This window comes from Sinocyclocheilus grahami, unplaced genomic scaffold (assembly GCF_001515645.1).
Source record: "Sinocyclocheilus grahami isolate Dianchi unplaced genomic scaffold, SAMN03320097.WGS_v1.1 scaffold36.1, whole genome shotgun sequence".
Classification (NCBI taxonomy): Eukaryota; Metazoa; Chordata; class Actinopteri; order Cypriniformes; family Cyprinidae; genus Sinocyclocheilus; species Sinocyclocheilus grahami.
The window spans coordinates 3,596,136-3,609,926 of NW_015505215.1; the positions used below are offsets into that span (position 1 = coordinate 3,596,136).

General features: G+C 40.5%; 1 protein-coding gene across 4 annotated transcripts in view; it reads left to right on the plus strand.

Annotated features, from left to right (window-relative positions):
• The window catches only part of LOC107581581 (RNA binding protein fox-1 homolog 3-like), a 396,539-nt gene that overhangs the window by 340,714 nt on the left and 42,034 nt on the right, over nt 1-13,791 (plus strand). For all 4 annotated transcript variants that reach the window (XM_016267198.1, XM_016267196.1, XM_016267199.1 and 1 more), the window contains one exon: nt 7,747-7,995. In XM_016267198.1, coding sequence (XP_016122684.1) covers nt 7,747-7,995 — 249 coding nt within the window. The remainder of the gene's footprint in view (nt 1-7,746; nt 7,996-13,791) is intronic.

A 13,791-nucleotide genomic window follows, 5' to 3' on the forward strand; every position in this document is an offset into this window, starting at 1 on the left:
ACTGCTCTAGAGGAGATCTGCATGGAGGAATGGGCCAAAATACCAGCAACAGTGTGTGAAAACCTTGTGAAGACTTACAGAAAACGTTTGACCTCTGTCATTGCCAGCAAAGGGTATATAAACAAAGTATTGAGATGAAATTTTGTTATTGACCAAATACTTATTTTCCACCATAATTTGCAAATAAATTCTTTAAAAATCGTACAATGTGATTTTCTGGATTTTTTTTCTTCTCATTTTGTCTCTCATAGTTGAGGTATACCTATGATGAAAATTACAGGCCTCTCTCATCTTTTTAAGTGGGAGAACTTGCACAATTGGTGGCTGACTAAATACTTTTTTTCCCCACTGTATATATATATGTGTGTGTGTGTGTGTGTGTGTGTGTGTGTGTGTGTGTAATTCAAATTATTTAAGATAAACCTAATGTCTATTGCAAAACCAAGCCGTTTTCAAAACTAAATACAACATGTGGAACTGGCAGGCAAATTTTGTTCAGTTTCAGCCATTATAGGGAGTATGCAAATATGGAAACGAAGATGTTTTGTCTATCCTTGAGTGTTAAATGTTCTAAATATAAGGACTTGTGAATGTATGCGTGCGTGCGTGCGTGCGTGCGTGCGTGCGTGCGTGCGTGCGTGAGTGTGTGTGTTTGAGGCAGTATTCATATTAAAATGTCCTGTTTTGTTCTGTGGTCACATTAGTGTAGTTCATGATGTAGCGGCGTCTTCTATCCTCGCTGGTCTGGTGACAGTTACTTACACACCTGTCCAACTCGCAAAACATCTCAAAGTTCAATCGGAGATCTGAGCATTCGTGATTTGCTCCACTGAGGATTTTTATTCCTTCCAGTGTTTGTGTCGAGCTTTCGCAAGCATTTACCAACAGCGTTGATCAAAAATTGCATAAGGCTTCCCTTTGGAACTGATGGAAGGTCTTGAGTTATTGCCAATCTTGGGCTCCATTCGTCTTGCAACCTGTGGAGTGGCTGTTTGTGGTCCCGGTGGTAAGGCTAAGGGTTAAATCCTGGCTTGAATGACTAGGATGCCCCACTCACTCTGCCCATTGGGAAGGAAATAAATTAATTTAGCGAGCATCGGCTGGGGCTCTGAGGCTGGCGGAGGGTGGAGGAATAGGGGTTGGGGGTGGATAATACCATTTAGCTCATCGCGGAAATCATTTACGGGTGCAATTTGACAGCAAGGATCGAGGGATGTTTTTAGTGTGGCATGGCTTCAGTCATATCGATGGAGATCTTTCTCTCTCCTCCTTCGGTTCTCTCTCACACTCGCACTCTCGTTTCTGTCTTTCACATTTATAAGCTATCGGAGTCTCATTCCACAGAACGATGTGGAAAGGGCACTGATTAAATAAAAGCTGCCGCAGTGAAGGGCTGTATTAAATATCAATTTCTGATTTAAGTTTATCAAAAACAAAACCACATAGCCAGTGATATTTCTCCTCTTCATGGCCCTGCATCGTTCTCAGTTCAGTCTCGTAGTCTGCCCATGTAAGATGAAGGATGAATGATTTGTTTTGGCTTCCCTATATGAAGCCTGTATGTATTTCCTGTGTGGTTTGGCACTTCTCATAATAGTAATAGCTATTTTTAAATCATGTCAGGTTTGACTATATGATGTAGGATGAGAGATATGTGAACAGAATTGTTGTTATTCAGTGTGTAGACTCATATAGGAATATTAAATGTGTGATAAGACACAGAGAGGTCAGATCTCTGATGTTACAGCAAGCTTTTGTTCCCTCTCACCCAGTGCATCATGGGAGCTGTCCATGGTGCTGACGGCTTTTCAGCATTGCTGTAATGTACAGTAGAGTTGGACAAAATCTGAATTTAAGAATTGACTCTCAATTTGAATTCATTGAGAGTCAATTTGAATTGTAAATGAAATTTGAATTGACAGAAGTAGAAATTTACTAAACTGACATTCATATTATTTTAACATGATGATGTCTGTCTGTCTCGTTTCAGTTTAAAAGAAAATAAGCTATTATATTATACTATCTAGCTATCTTCCCTTATAACCTTCAAACTTCAAGGCTTTTTAAACTTTTCAAACATGTTTATCACAGCAACATTCAAAGTTTATATTGACAAACTTTCCTTTTCAAGTTAAATATAAGATATAATATTATAAAACATAATATTAAGTACAAGGCTTGGCTGTTACTGGATGATGATCTTAAATTCTGCATTTGTTAAAGTAAATTAATTTATCATATTAGCAGGAATTCCATTAGAATTTAAAAGGCTTCTCAACTGAATCAAGTTCTGAGGAACTCTTTCAACTGACTTCAGACATTTCACCACACCTTTTCTCTCTCATCTGTCTCTCTCATCTCTCCGTAACCTCACATCATGTAGTGGCCACTCTCTGACCGCTGCGATGACGGACAGTCCCAGAGGTTCAGTTTTACCGCACATCCTCTCGGCGTCTGTGGTGAAGTACAGTACAAGCTCAGGTCATCACTCAAGCTCTCTGTGACCGCAGGCGGATCTAATGGGAGCTAATCGGGCGTCAGCTCTCTTAGGTCATTTTGGCTTAACCTTCCAGAAAAAAAAAAACTAATGCATATAGAAACAACAAAAAACAAAGGCCAGGCGGGTTTAGAGACCAAACACCTTCAGCACAGGTGTAAAAACGAGGAAACAAAACACATTATGTTGTTTGCAGGTGCAAGAGCCGGAAAAAACACGTTGAGAATGTGAGGCTGGATTACTGACTGTTTCATCCGCCTCATAGCCCACCAGATGCAAAGGAAGCTGTTCCCTATCCTTCATCTTATCTTCGGAAAATGTGGCTTACTCATCCATTTAGCTCGCTGAATATTTCATAGCACGGAGTCAACACACATGGTAATAATAAGGTGATTTCAAGCGAAAGCCATTTCCGGCAGACTTTATGGGTGTGCGAGCACCTCACCCGGATCCCCCCACCTTGCTTTCTGCCCACATCCCAAGATAGAGTGAAGACCACCCCTCCCTGTCAGGCTTGTCTACTGTTTTTCAGGTCGCTGGACAGACCTCACCCCCATTGGCGCTTTGAAATGGGGGGCTGCATCAATACTGCTTAATGTTTTAGTGAATTACAATATCCACCCCAGGCTATGGACTGCCTCACTCTTTTTCCTCAGTCTGACTAGGAGAGAGTCAGACACGGCCTGGGTGGTGCAACTTGAGGAGTGAGATGAAAGCAAGAGATGCAGTGTTAGATGGACGGAAATGCAGACCGAGAGAGACAAACTTCCACATCTAATCAATAGAACACCCGCACTTGTCAAAACTTGAGTTCAGCGCCCCATGTAACTGAAGTTGCATGCACGGGCTTGTGTGTTTGTGTATCAAACTGTACATGTTTCATCAAAACAGAACTGTACATCGATGCTTAGCACACTGCATGTTGCGTCAGTGTCTCGGTTTGAGCTCCTGGAACTCCGAGACACGTGTAAGAAAGTGCAAACAGATAGAAAGAACTAAGAAGTAATAAAATTCCGCCTTTCTTATTCCTCACTCCTTCTCACCCCTCCACGCCTGTCCGTCGTGCGTTCGGCCACAGACGAGTGCGTTTTTCATTTGGATAATGGAGCATTGACTCTAATTGAGAGGACAGCCTCATTTGTTTGCCAACATGTCAATGGCCAGGCCTCTCATTGTTTCCACTACATTTACATTAATGCATTTCTCCCCACTTCTATTAAACTGCATCCCTCCCCAGCCAAAGCTGCTGCTGCTGCCTAATGCTGCTTAGTCAGTGAAAAAAGGTTAATAACAATCAAGTAGAAATGGGAAAGAAAGGGTCTGAGTTTCCTACGACTCTTCATTGGCCTTCTGTAATGGACAGCGTTTGAAAAGTCGGAGGAGATGAAATTCTGCTGATATTTTCTCTTTTTGTAATTTTATTTATGGGCCTTTTAGCCCATATTATAGGACAATTGAGAAAGACAGGAATTTGAGGGAATGGGATTGGGAAATGACCATCGGATGTACTCAAACATGGGTCCTCAAGAGCCAACAGCTCTCAAGCACCACAGACTTATATTTTTTATTAATTTTAATCATCCTATTATAATAATTTTTAATAATTTCATTTTTATAAAATAATTTCAAAGAAAGAATTTGAATTTTTTCACAATTTCAATTCATTTTAATTCTATTAAATTAAAATGCAATTCTGCATTTTGTTTGCTTTTTCAATTCATATTCAGTATTAATTAGGAATGTTATCGTCTGTGCAAAATACTTGCGTGGTTCCAAACAGGAAGTCGTTTGTGTCCAGGGGTGCCTGTTGTTTTTTTTTTGTTTTTTTTTAAGATCATCAAATTTTGATTAATTAAGGAGCAGGCACAGTAAGTGCAAGAGAGATCCCATTACCCAAAGGTTGGTTAAAGGAGCTGTTATTGCCTCTCTTTGCCATGAGCTCTCAGGATGGGGTCAAACTCCAAGGTCATACATTTGTATAAGATTAATACATTGATATGAGTCCCTCGGGGTAAGCAGCTTTTATATAGCAAGATTCAGACACATACAATACACAAACACACATTTACCCAAAAACACACAATATACTTTGTACTGATGACCCAGTTGCACCTGTGCTGACAACAGCACTCTGCCCCAGAGAGTAGCCCTCCTCTGTCATAACACACACACACAGTACACTGCCTGAGAGATTAGCCCTTGCACGTTAACACGCTAGCACACCTGCATTATGTCCAAATTAGTACTTCTCATCTCTCATCATCTCACAACACACACGCTCCCAAAATTTATTTTATTTTTTTAAATAAATATGATTATATTATTTTGTATACTAATAATTTTTAATGACTTTCTGAAAAAGTTAAAATCCCTTCTATATGTCCTGCCCAAACTTCCTGTCTGAACAGGAAATACGTCAACTCAGGACAGAAAACTGTGCCCATCAAGCAGTTTTGTTCATTGGGCCTTTAAACTGCACTTCAAGAACAGTCACCAAGCCAGTCTCCACCAGCACAAATGATGACACCTGTCAGAGAAAGAGAGAAAAATGACGCGTCGCCACATCCTAATGTTCGCTGATAAGATTAGAAAACATTGTGTTCGTTCTTCGGTGACTCAAAATGAGCGAGAAAGCAACAGAGTAAAGAATCTCATTTGCATCCTCTTCAGTGGAGAGAAATGGATGAGAAGAAAGAAAAAGCACATTAATTTACATGCTGATACACAGAGCGAAAGAAAGACACCTCTTCACACAGAGACCTAAATGAGGGGGTAGATACTCATTTAATTCCATCACAGAGACAGAGAGCAAGAGAAAGCGCATAAGTGAGACAGAATGAGTGAAACAGAGGGAGGTGAATATAAGGGAAAAGACGTGAGAGGCCATGAAAATGGGAAACAGCAGCTTGTATTAGAAACCTGTAATTTAAATCAAAGGTTATAATCAAAAATTTATCAGTTAATTGATCTCGCACATGCTGCTTGCCAAGAGAGCAATTTAGAACCCTGTCACTCGGGCTGCAAATCTATCGAGCGCTGCTCTATAAAGTAAGTTTGTTGCCTTGATCAAGCAGTCTTGTAATGTTCTCTGAGAGCTGATATGATAGGGCCCAGATAAAGCCATTCAGCAGCCGGGACCCCACGCATCTCTGATGCTGCTGCTTTTCTCTGATAAGACAAAGAAAAATCATGCTTAACTTCACTTGAAGGAACAGTTCAGCCAAATATTACAATTCAGTCATTTACTCACCCTAGTCTTGTTGCAAATGCTTTTCTCTTCTTCTTTTTCTTCACAAAAGGAGAATTTTGATGAATCTTCATGTAATATTTTTTTCCATACAAATTAAGTTTTAGCGTTAGTTCTGGCAGGCCATGTGAGTCAAGCTTGCATCAGCTGATTCTCAGCTGATCACATCTACCTATAGGAATACGACACCTATCGCGGCATTCCTATATGAGCTGTATTCAGTATTATTCAGCAGCTTTTCAGCTTGCTTCGGAGCAAATTACCCTCCTCCATCCCCAGCTCCACCTTTCGCCACAGTCAGGACTTAGCTTTCTGATATTCCTTGCTAATCAGACTCCTTTATCTTGAATAAAGTGTTACACTTAAATATCATTGAGTACATTAATGATATCTGCCTTGTTCTGTTCTGTTAACCCTGGGGGGGTTATTATTGCTGCTCTCCCTGCTCATTCATGACAGGCTGCATGGATGGGCAAGGAGGTTTTTTGCCCAGAACAGAACCATACCGCCAAACCAAACTTTATGCTAAGTATCTATCATTCTGACGATAGTGGTCCTGACAGAACTAAAGAAAATTTGACTTCCTTAAAACTCAGTTCAGAGAGGCTCTGGAGTTCTGGAGGTCAGAATTATCAGCAAATAATTTAATCATAATCTATTGTACGGCTTTAGAAGACTTTGAATACAGAGCACAAGTAATTCGGGCTACTTTTATGGTGCTATTATGCTGGTGTTTGGTTATTTTTGGAGTTTGAAAGTTGTACAGTAGCCACTATGACCTGTTGCTGTATAAAATTATTTGAATATTCTTCTCTCTTCTTTTAACACTTAACAAATTTGAATAACATATATTAGTCGTACTATTAAAGGTCCCCTGGAATGCTTAGAAACACGCAGCATTACTCTATGTGTTGACGTCATTTTAACTGAAATAGGAAGACAGGGCGGGACATATCAAGCAGCCCCGCCCCTTTTTAAAGTAGCCAATAGCGTTCGTTTATATCACAGCTTGGGCTAGAGCCGTTCAGAGCCATTGTGCTCCGTAAAGCCGCATTTGACAGGGTATGTCAGCAACAATCTCATCCATATTGCTATAAAATATAGCATTCTGTGTAGAATTCAAATAGCTCCGATACATTTTGTGGTCTGCGCCGACTCGCGCATGTGATCCGCTCCGTGCTATCGTGTCTCTGGACTGGAGCAGTGTGAGTGCGGTGGTTAGCGTGACACAGCGCAAAACCAGACTTCTCTTTTTCCTCAATGGAAAGCATATTTACACTGTTTGAATCGTTCCCTGTCCCCTATATAGTGCACTACATGCCATTCACTGTACAGAAAATACTAATTCTGTGGACAAGTGACCGAATTCAGCCGCGGCTTCAGCGTCTATTTTATAGTGTAGGGGGCGGGCGCTTCGGATTCTAGAGAGCATTTGATTGGACAGAAAGTTTGATGAGAAGCTGAAGTACGATGTGACGTCAAAAAAATCATTGAGCCTTTTTGGCGGAAGTGACGAACTGCAAGCTTAGAATGCTTATATCTTCTAAATGCAAATTGTGTCACTGTTTTGGAGCACACTGCCTTATAGATAACCTTAAGACTAACATATTGATACTAACACCCAAAAAACTTTAATTTTGATTTCATGGGGACTTAAAGGTGAAAAAGTGTATGGGGCTGATTCCTCTCAGCAGCAGGAACAGGGATCAATATCAGTGCTTGGATTTAATCACTATAAGGGGTTTTAATATCTGAGGCTTATCGTGGTATATGATTCAGGTTCAGATTGTCAGGTACAGTAGTTGTTCTGCCATTATCATGGAATTAGGACCCATTCTCTCCTATCATGTGTTATCACGACCCAGGCATTCGGGGCTCTTATGATGATCGCTCTTGTCACATCTCATTGCAGGCATTGTTCCTTGAAGAGCCAGAAAAACTGGATTAGAATGAGATATGTAAGAATAAAACTGATAAAATCTCCCTCCTCCTTTCTTTTCAGGGTAACCAGGAGGCCCCAGCTCCCCCAGAAGCCATGGCTCAGCCGTACGCTCCAGCGCAGTATCCTCCCCCTCCACCTCAGAATGGGTTGCCTGGCGAATACACCCACCCTGGGCAGGACTACACGGGGCCCAGTCCGGTCCCTGAGCACGCCGCAGCCCTCACTATCTACACACCCACACAGACACACAGCGAGCCACCTGGCACTGACAGCAGCACGCCGTCCCTCACAGGGACTAGCAGCATACCAGTGAGTGCAAATACAGCATGCAGGCATGAAATGTTTATTTTATTTTATTTTATTATTTTATTTTATTATTTGATTGGGATTTTATTTTTTTATTTTACTTTACTTAGAATTCCATATGAGTCACACGAGTATCAAAATCACAATGTAATCATGTCTTATCTAGTGTAAGGTGTTGATAGAAAAAAACTGTTATTTCACAAAAACAATCCCACTGAGACAAAAATATATTTTTCTATTTAAAAAAAATACAAATTACAGTTTTATAAACCATTAGCATGTGGCAAAAGTTTAAATTAGTACCCCATGAACAGGACATTTTTATTCATTTTTGAATTACTTTTTACTTTTAATCAGACTACAACATCCAATTTATAACATTTCTACTTTCTGACAGACTGAGATAAAGAGAAATTGGGGCTAGGAAATAGAAGAGTTTGGAATGAAAAGAAGCTAGCGCAAGCAAAGATAAAAGCATAGGACAAAATAAGAGACATTGAGAGAAAAATCATCCTTCTCCATTTAAATAGTTCTTCTGCTTTCTCTCTCCATTTTATCAAGCTTTAATCCATGGCATTCACATGGCTCCATATCTTAAACCCCATGGAGCCATTTACCATGGCTAACAATATCACAAACGTCTCAATGGACCACTTAACAAGTGCTACCCAAGTGCTCTATCTGAGCATATGACAAGCACATGATGAAATAAAAGAAACTCTAAGAGTAGAGAGTGTCCTTAGACCCTGTCCCGTGGGTAGGTTGTGTCTTGTCTGTTTGTGCTACCCTTTCTTAGTTCCTATAGACCTTTGATTAACACATACACTTACACTTGGAGGAAATAAATGGAAAAAAGCAGAAGGATAGGATTCCGGGAGTTTTTAATTTTATTTTATTTTATTTTATTTTAGCACTTAGATTTTATTAGATGTTATATATAGGGCTGGATTCGGGGTTTGACACGCATCCTTTACATGACCCCTATACTGTTGGCCTTGTAAAATACGAGATTTGATCATTGGCGAGTCACTATAGTGACTGGAATTGTTGTCGGAAATGTTGGACAGTTTGGCCCAATGTGTCTCAACTTTGTCTACCAATTTAAGTATGTAGGTAAGCAGCTAAATACAGTATCTAATAGTTACTGTTGTTGTTGTTATTGTAGCTAAGTTACTTTATTTCAAGATATTTAACATTAGCTACATTGATTATATTTTATGATGCAGATGTAAAGACCTTTGCTAATTCACGTCATAGGGAACAAGGGAGTAAAATGAGACAGCCAGTGAAAGGGCATAAGAGAAAGGTGGGAAAGAGAAATTAAAAAGTATAAAACTTTTCTTCAATGCAAAAAGAAGTACAAGGTCTTCCTGGCCTTCGGAGGGGGGTGAAAAATTCAATCTTTTTCTCTTTCTGATTGGGATATGTGTAAAGCTCTGAGGTGGTGTGGTTTAGAGGAAATAGTTATAATCCCACGCTCAGCAGATCACTGAGAAGCGATGCTGACAGGCCCTGTAAAGGCACCTGAGCTCTGGCTGGGCTAATCTACGGCTCGATTGGAGGATGTACTTAAACTGTCACTCTGGCCTAACCCAGCAGGGAAATTCTCCCTTTCTCCCTCTTTTCTCTCTCCCCGCGGAGGATCATTAGCAAAGAAGGAACACTACACCTCAGAGAGTGGACTGTAATCACATCAGATCACATATCAGATCACATCATCACAACAGCACAGACTCTAGATGCTCGGTAACTCAGCAATAAAAGACTACTTACCTCTCTTTAGGGTACGTGCTAACAGTTTTCCACTACGGCTGTCATATTGCCTTGGGTGGGATTGTCTAAACTCTGATTTGCAACGTGCTCAAACACAGCCATACTGCTCAAAGGAGCGTGATGTTATGTTATTAAGGATATGCCATTTATTCCTGCACTTATTCTTGGCCGCCTTCCCTGAGTAGTTTTTACTGTGCCATTGATAATAATACTGCAGGTATAAGCGCTCTTTAAGCCTCTGTATTTGTTACCTGCTAAACCTGTTGCGAGTCACATTACCTTGTCTAATTAATTAGAGCTTTGCACAAGACTGAAAGGCCAGTGTCTTCTTTCTAGATGGCAGGTGACGGTTTGTATTTTTTTTTATCTCTGTGGAAGGGAGAGATGATGGGATCGGAGAATGGCAGAAGTGTAGAAGAACAAAAAAATATAAAGCGGCTCAAGCTAATCCCTTTAAGTGAAGCGCAGGTTTGGCCCTAATCGGATGTAATCTACCTGCTTGGCAGCTTTCCAATCAGATAGTTTCAATTATGTGGTTGTAGGGGCATTCTGAAGGGGGGAAGTGCTGAGCTGAGCACTTTGAAAGTGATTTGCAGATAACACTGAATGAGTACGGCAATAGAAACGATTTAGCAGGACTCATTCCCCACCCAACCACACATAAAAACACGGGCACACGCGAATGTGTGCAAACATGAGCCTTCTGTGACGTTGCGGTAGGGGACGGGGCTTGGCATTAAGGTCCAATGTGGTGGTGTATGATAATGTTCAGGCAATTATTTCTTGTGCTGCTTGGCTGCTCCATTCCTTGCTGAATATGAAGTGCAGGGAAGTTGCTCTTCTACAACAGGAATGGAAATAAGAAGTGCATCGGATGTATGGAATGAGTGTAGTCCAGCGTTAGGGAAGTCTAGCAGAAAAACACAAAGGAGAAGAGATGATCCACTTTATAGGGCAGGGGTTTTCAAGCTTGATTCCATGGGCCATCAAATATGATAATCTCTTTTTGAGGGATCTACTGTATATATGAAGGCAGCAATATATTTGTGTGTATAAAATCACGTTTATACTGTGTGAAGGAAATATTGGGTGTGATATTATAAAGACATACAGTATATTAAAATTGTAATTACAAAAATGTAATTGATTGGCTTTCATGCTGCCATTGTACTAAAGCAAAATGTTACAATTTATTATTATTTTATTACTTTTAATTAAACTTATTATTATATATTATTATTAAACTTAGGCCTAATATTTAATTAAACTTATATTAAACTAATTATTGTATACATAAACTTAAAAAATACAGATAGATAGATCTCAAAGTAAAAGTTTTTACTTTTATATTTTCAGCAGACACTCTGAAAACTTTTTTAGTTTAATGAACTCTTTTAGTTCAAACAGTTAGCATTTGTTTTCAGGTTGCATGCAGGTCCAGGAACAATTGATTTTAGCTTGATATGATGCATGTTTACTGGAATTGTGCTGGAGAGAGTATGTCAGAGCGATAAATAGTCCACATTTGTCATTCAGTAAATCATTTGGCATGCTTAATCCCAGACCCTGGCAAATTGAACACTGTTATGTAACATTCCTAACTTCAGTTGTGATAATTGACTGTTAAACCTTTAGAGGGAGTAATATACCTACTTGGGGTTCATTTGGGGAACTTTTCTTAGCTGAGCATAAAATCCTCCCATATGGATTTACTATTAGATTTTTTGGCAGGATGCACATTCTGGGACCCTAATGCAATGTTGCTTAGTTCCTCCCCGTTGTCATCCTGGTAAATGGAGTGCTGGAGAGAGGGTCATAGTCCATCTGCATTTACAAAAAAAGACATCAAATAATACTCCGTACATCTCGCAACGTCCTCCTGAGGATGACCTGGCAACCCGAGTGAGCAGGGAGTTTGCCTCTGCCTCAAACGCCGAACACTTTTAATTACTTTTCACCTCGTCTGTGGAATTTGGGAGCGCAAAGCCCTCTGAAACCTTGTCTCTGAAAGAGACAGATGCAGCCCATGCTAGCTGCAATATAATTAACATGCAATTAACACAAATTAAAAGGCAAATTGCGCAGACGAACCCCCTGTAGATGGCTGCTTAGCGGTGACGATGAGATAATTAGATCCAAACCTGGAGTGCGGAGTCTCGAACGCTTACCTCTCCTCTCCCTCTCCTGGCCTGGTGTCAACTCCTCCAGAGAAGAGCTCTCCAAGCCGCCACGCTCAAGAGCATGGAAGTGCTCCGAATAATGCCAGAGAGATTATATCGTTCTTGTCGAGAGTGAGTGAGCAGGACTGTGTGTTATACAAAGCGCTTCTTATGGCGGAACAATTGCCCTCTTTTTAAGCAAAGCGTGCAAGACGAATGCGAAGCAGCCCTGCGATTTCTCTTCATTTTATCACTGTCTGTTACTCGCTGCGCAGCGTACTACATGATGACTTGCATCTGAGAAGACCTAGTCAATATGTGTTTCCATAAAGTAAGCAAATCAAAGCCCTCATCCTTCGCTCCAGCACTTCGTTGGGCAGAGCAAGGAATTGGAGACTCTCAGAGGTCACGCTCCGCCGGTCGGTAATGGGTGAGTCTGCGCCGTCACACAGCTCACCTGTTAGACATGATAGATAGTGCGGCTCTCTCCAGAGCGACTGCAGACAGAGCATGTGAATGACCAATGGCACCGGCGTGATGGATGAGGATGAGGGAGCGGGAAGAGGTATAGCCTAGGGAGCGGGGGCACCAGGGGGTAATTGCACCTCTGCTTGCCTATCCATCTGCTCGGCTTTCCATCTACCACCATCAGGCAGGGGCTACGGGCCTCCGCTGCTCGCCGACCTCGGGCGGCATACACAAGGGGCAGGACGACAGGCTGTGTGGATCCAGAGCCGACCCGTGTGCTTTATCTTAACAGGGCTTGACTGTCTACATAGCTGCAATGATTGATACTGCCAATGTGCTGGTAAACACGGTGTCCTCTCACAGAGACCCCGGAGAGCCCATTGGGAGAGACTGTGCATTAGAGAAGATGAGGAAGTTGTCAGATGGACAAGGCAGAAGTTGGTGACCCTCGACATTTAATGGTTCATAGGGATTCATTGTTGTTATACTGAATAACCTGTAGCAAGAGTTCAAACTTGCCTTCATTGTTCCCAACTAAGACACAGAGGTGTCTCTTTTATGCACAAAGGTGCTTTTTTAAATTAGAGTAAATGTACATTTTAAGAGCGAGAACCTTCACTCCTACCCATAAAGGATATTTCACCCAAAAATTAATATTCTGTCATCATTTACTCATATGCATTCCAGACCTGTATGACCTTATTTCTTCTTTAAAGCACACATTTTAAATATTTTAATTGAACCCCATTGACTTTAATTGTATGGACAAAATAAACACTGAAACATTTTTTTCAAAACAACATAAATATTTTTACTCTTGGGTTTATGTTTTTTTCCCCTGAAAATTGCCTTTGGTAGAGCTCATCATGCTGTAGCTACTGTACAGTTAAAATAAACATTTTTCTTTCAGTGAGGTTGCTTGAATAAATATTAGATAAGCACAAAAGATGTAAAGACGTTTGTCTACGTGGTTTATTATATCTTTCTGTTAATTGCAAAAAGGATACATCTCTGAGACCCATAGAAATGTAAAGTCACTTCTGTCATGTTACTGGTGTAATTTCCCCTATAAAGACATATGTCCTCTGCAATAATGATTTTGTTCAGTGAGTTAAACTTTAAAATCTCATTTCAGCTGATATTTTATCATGCTATTTTTCACCTTCTCTCTGTAATGAGTGAAAAAATGAACGCCTTGCAGGTCCAAATCTTTTGCATTTGAGTTGGTATTATGTTCTTAACTGTGTCTACATAATTGCATTTACTTCACCTTTTTCCTCTATTTTTCTCTGTCAGGGTGTCAGCGAAAAGGGATGGAGTGATAGATATCTCATTATATCTTCATTACCTAATACATGATATATTGCCATCTTCTATGATTCATATCTCTTGTGTGTTT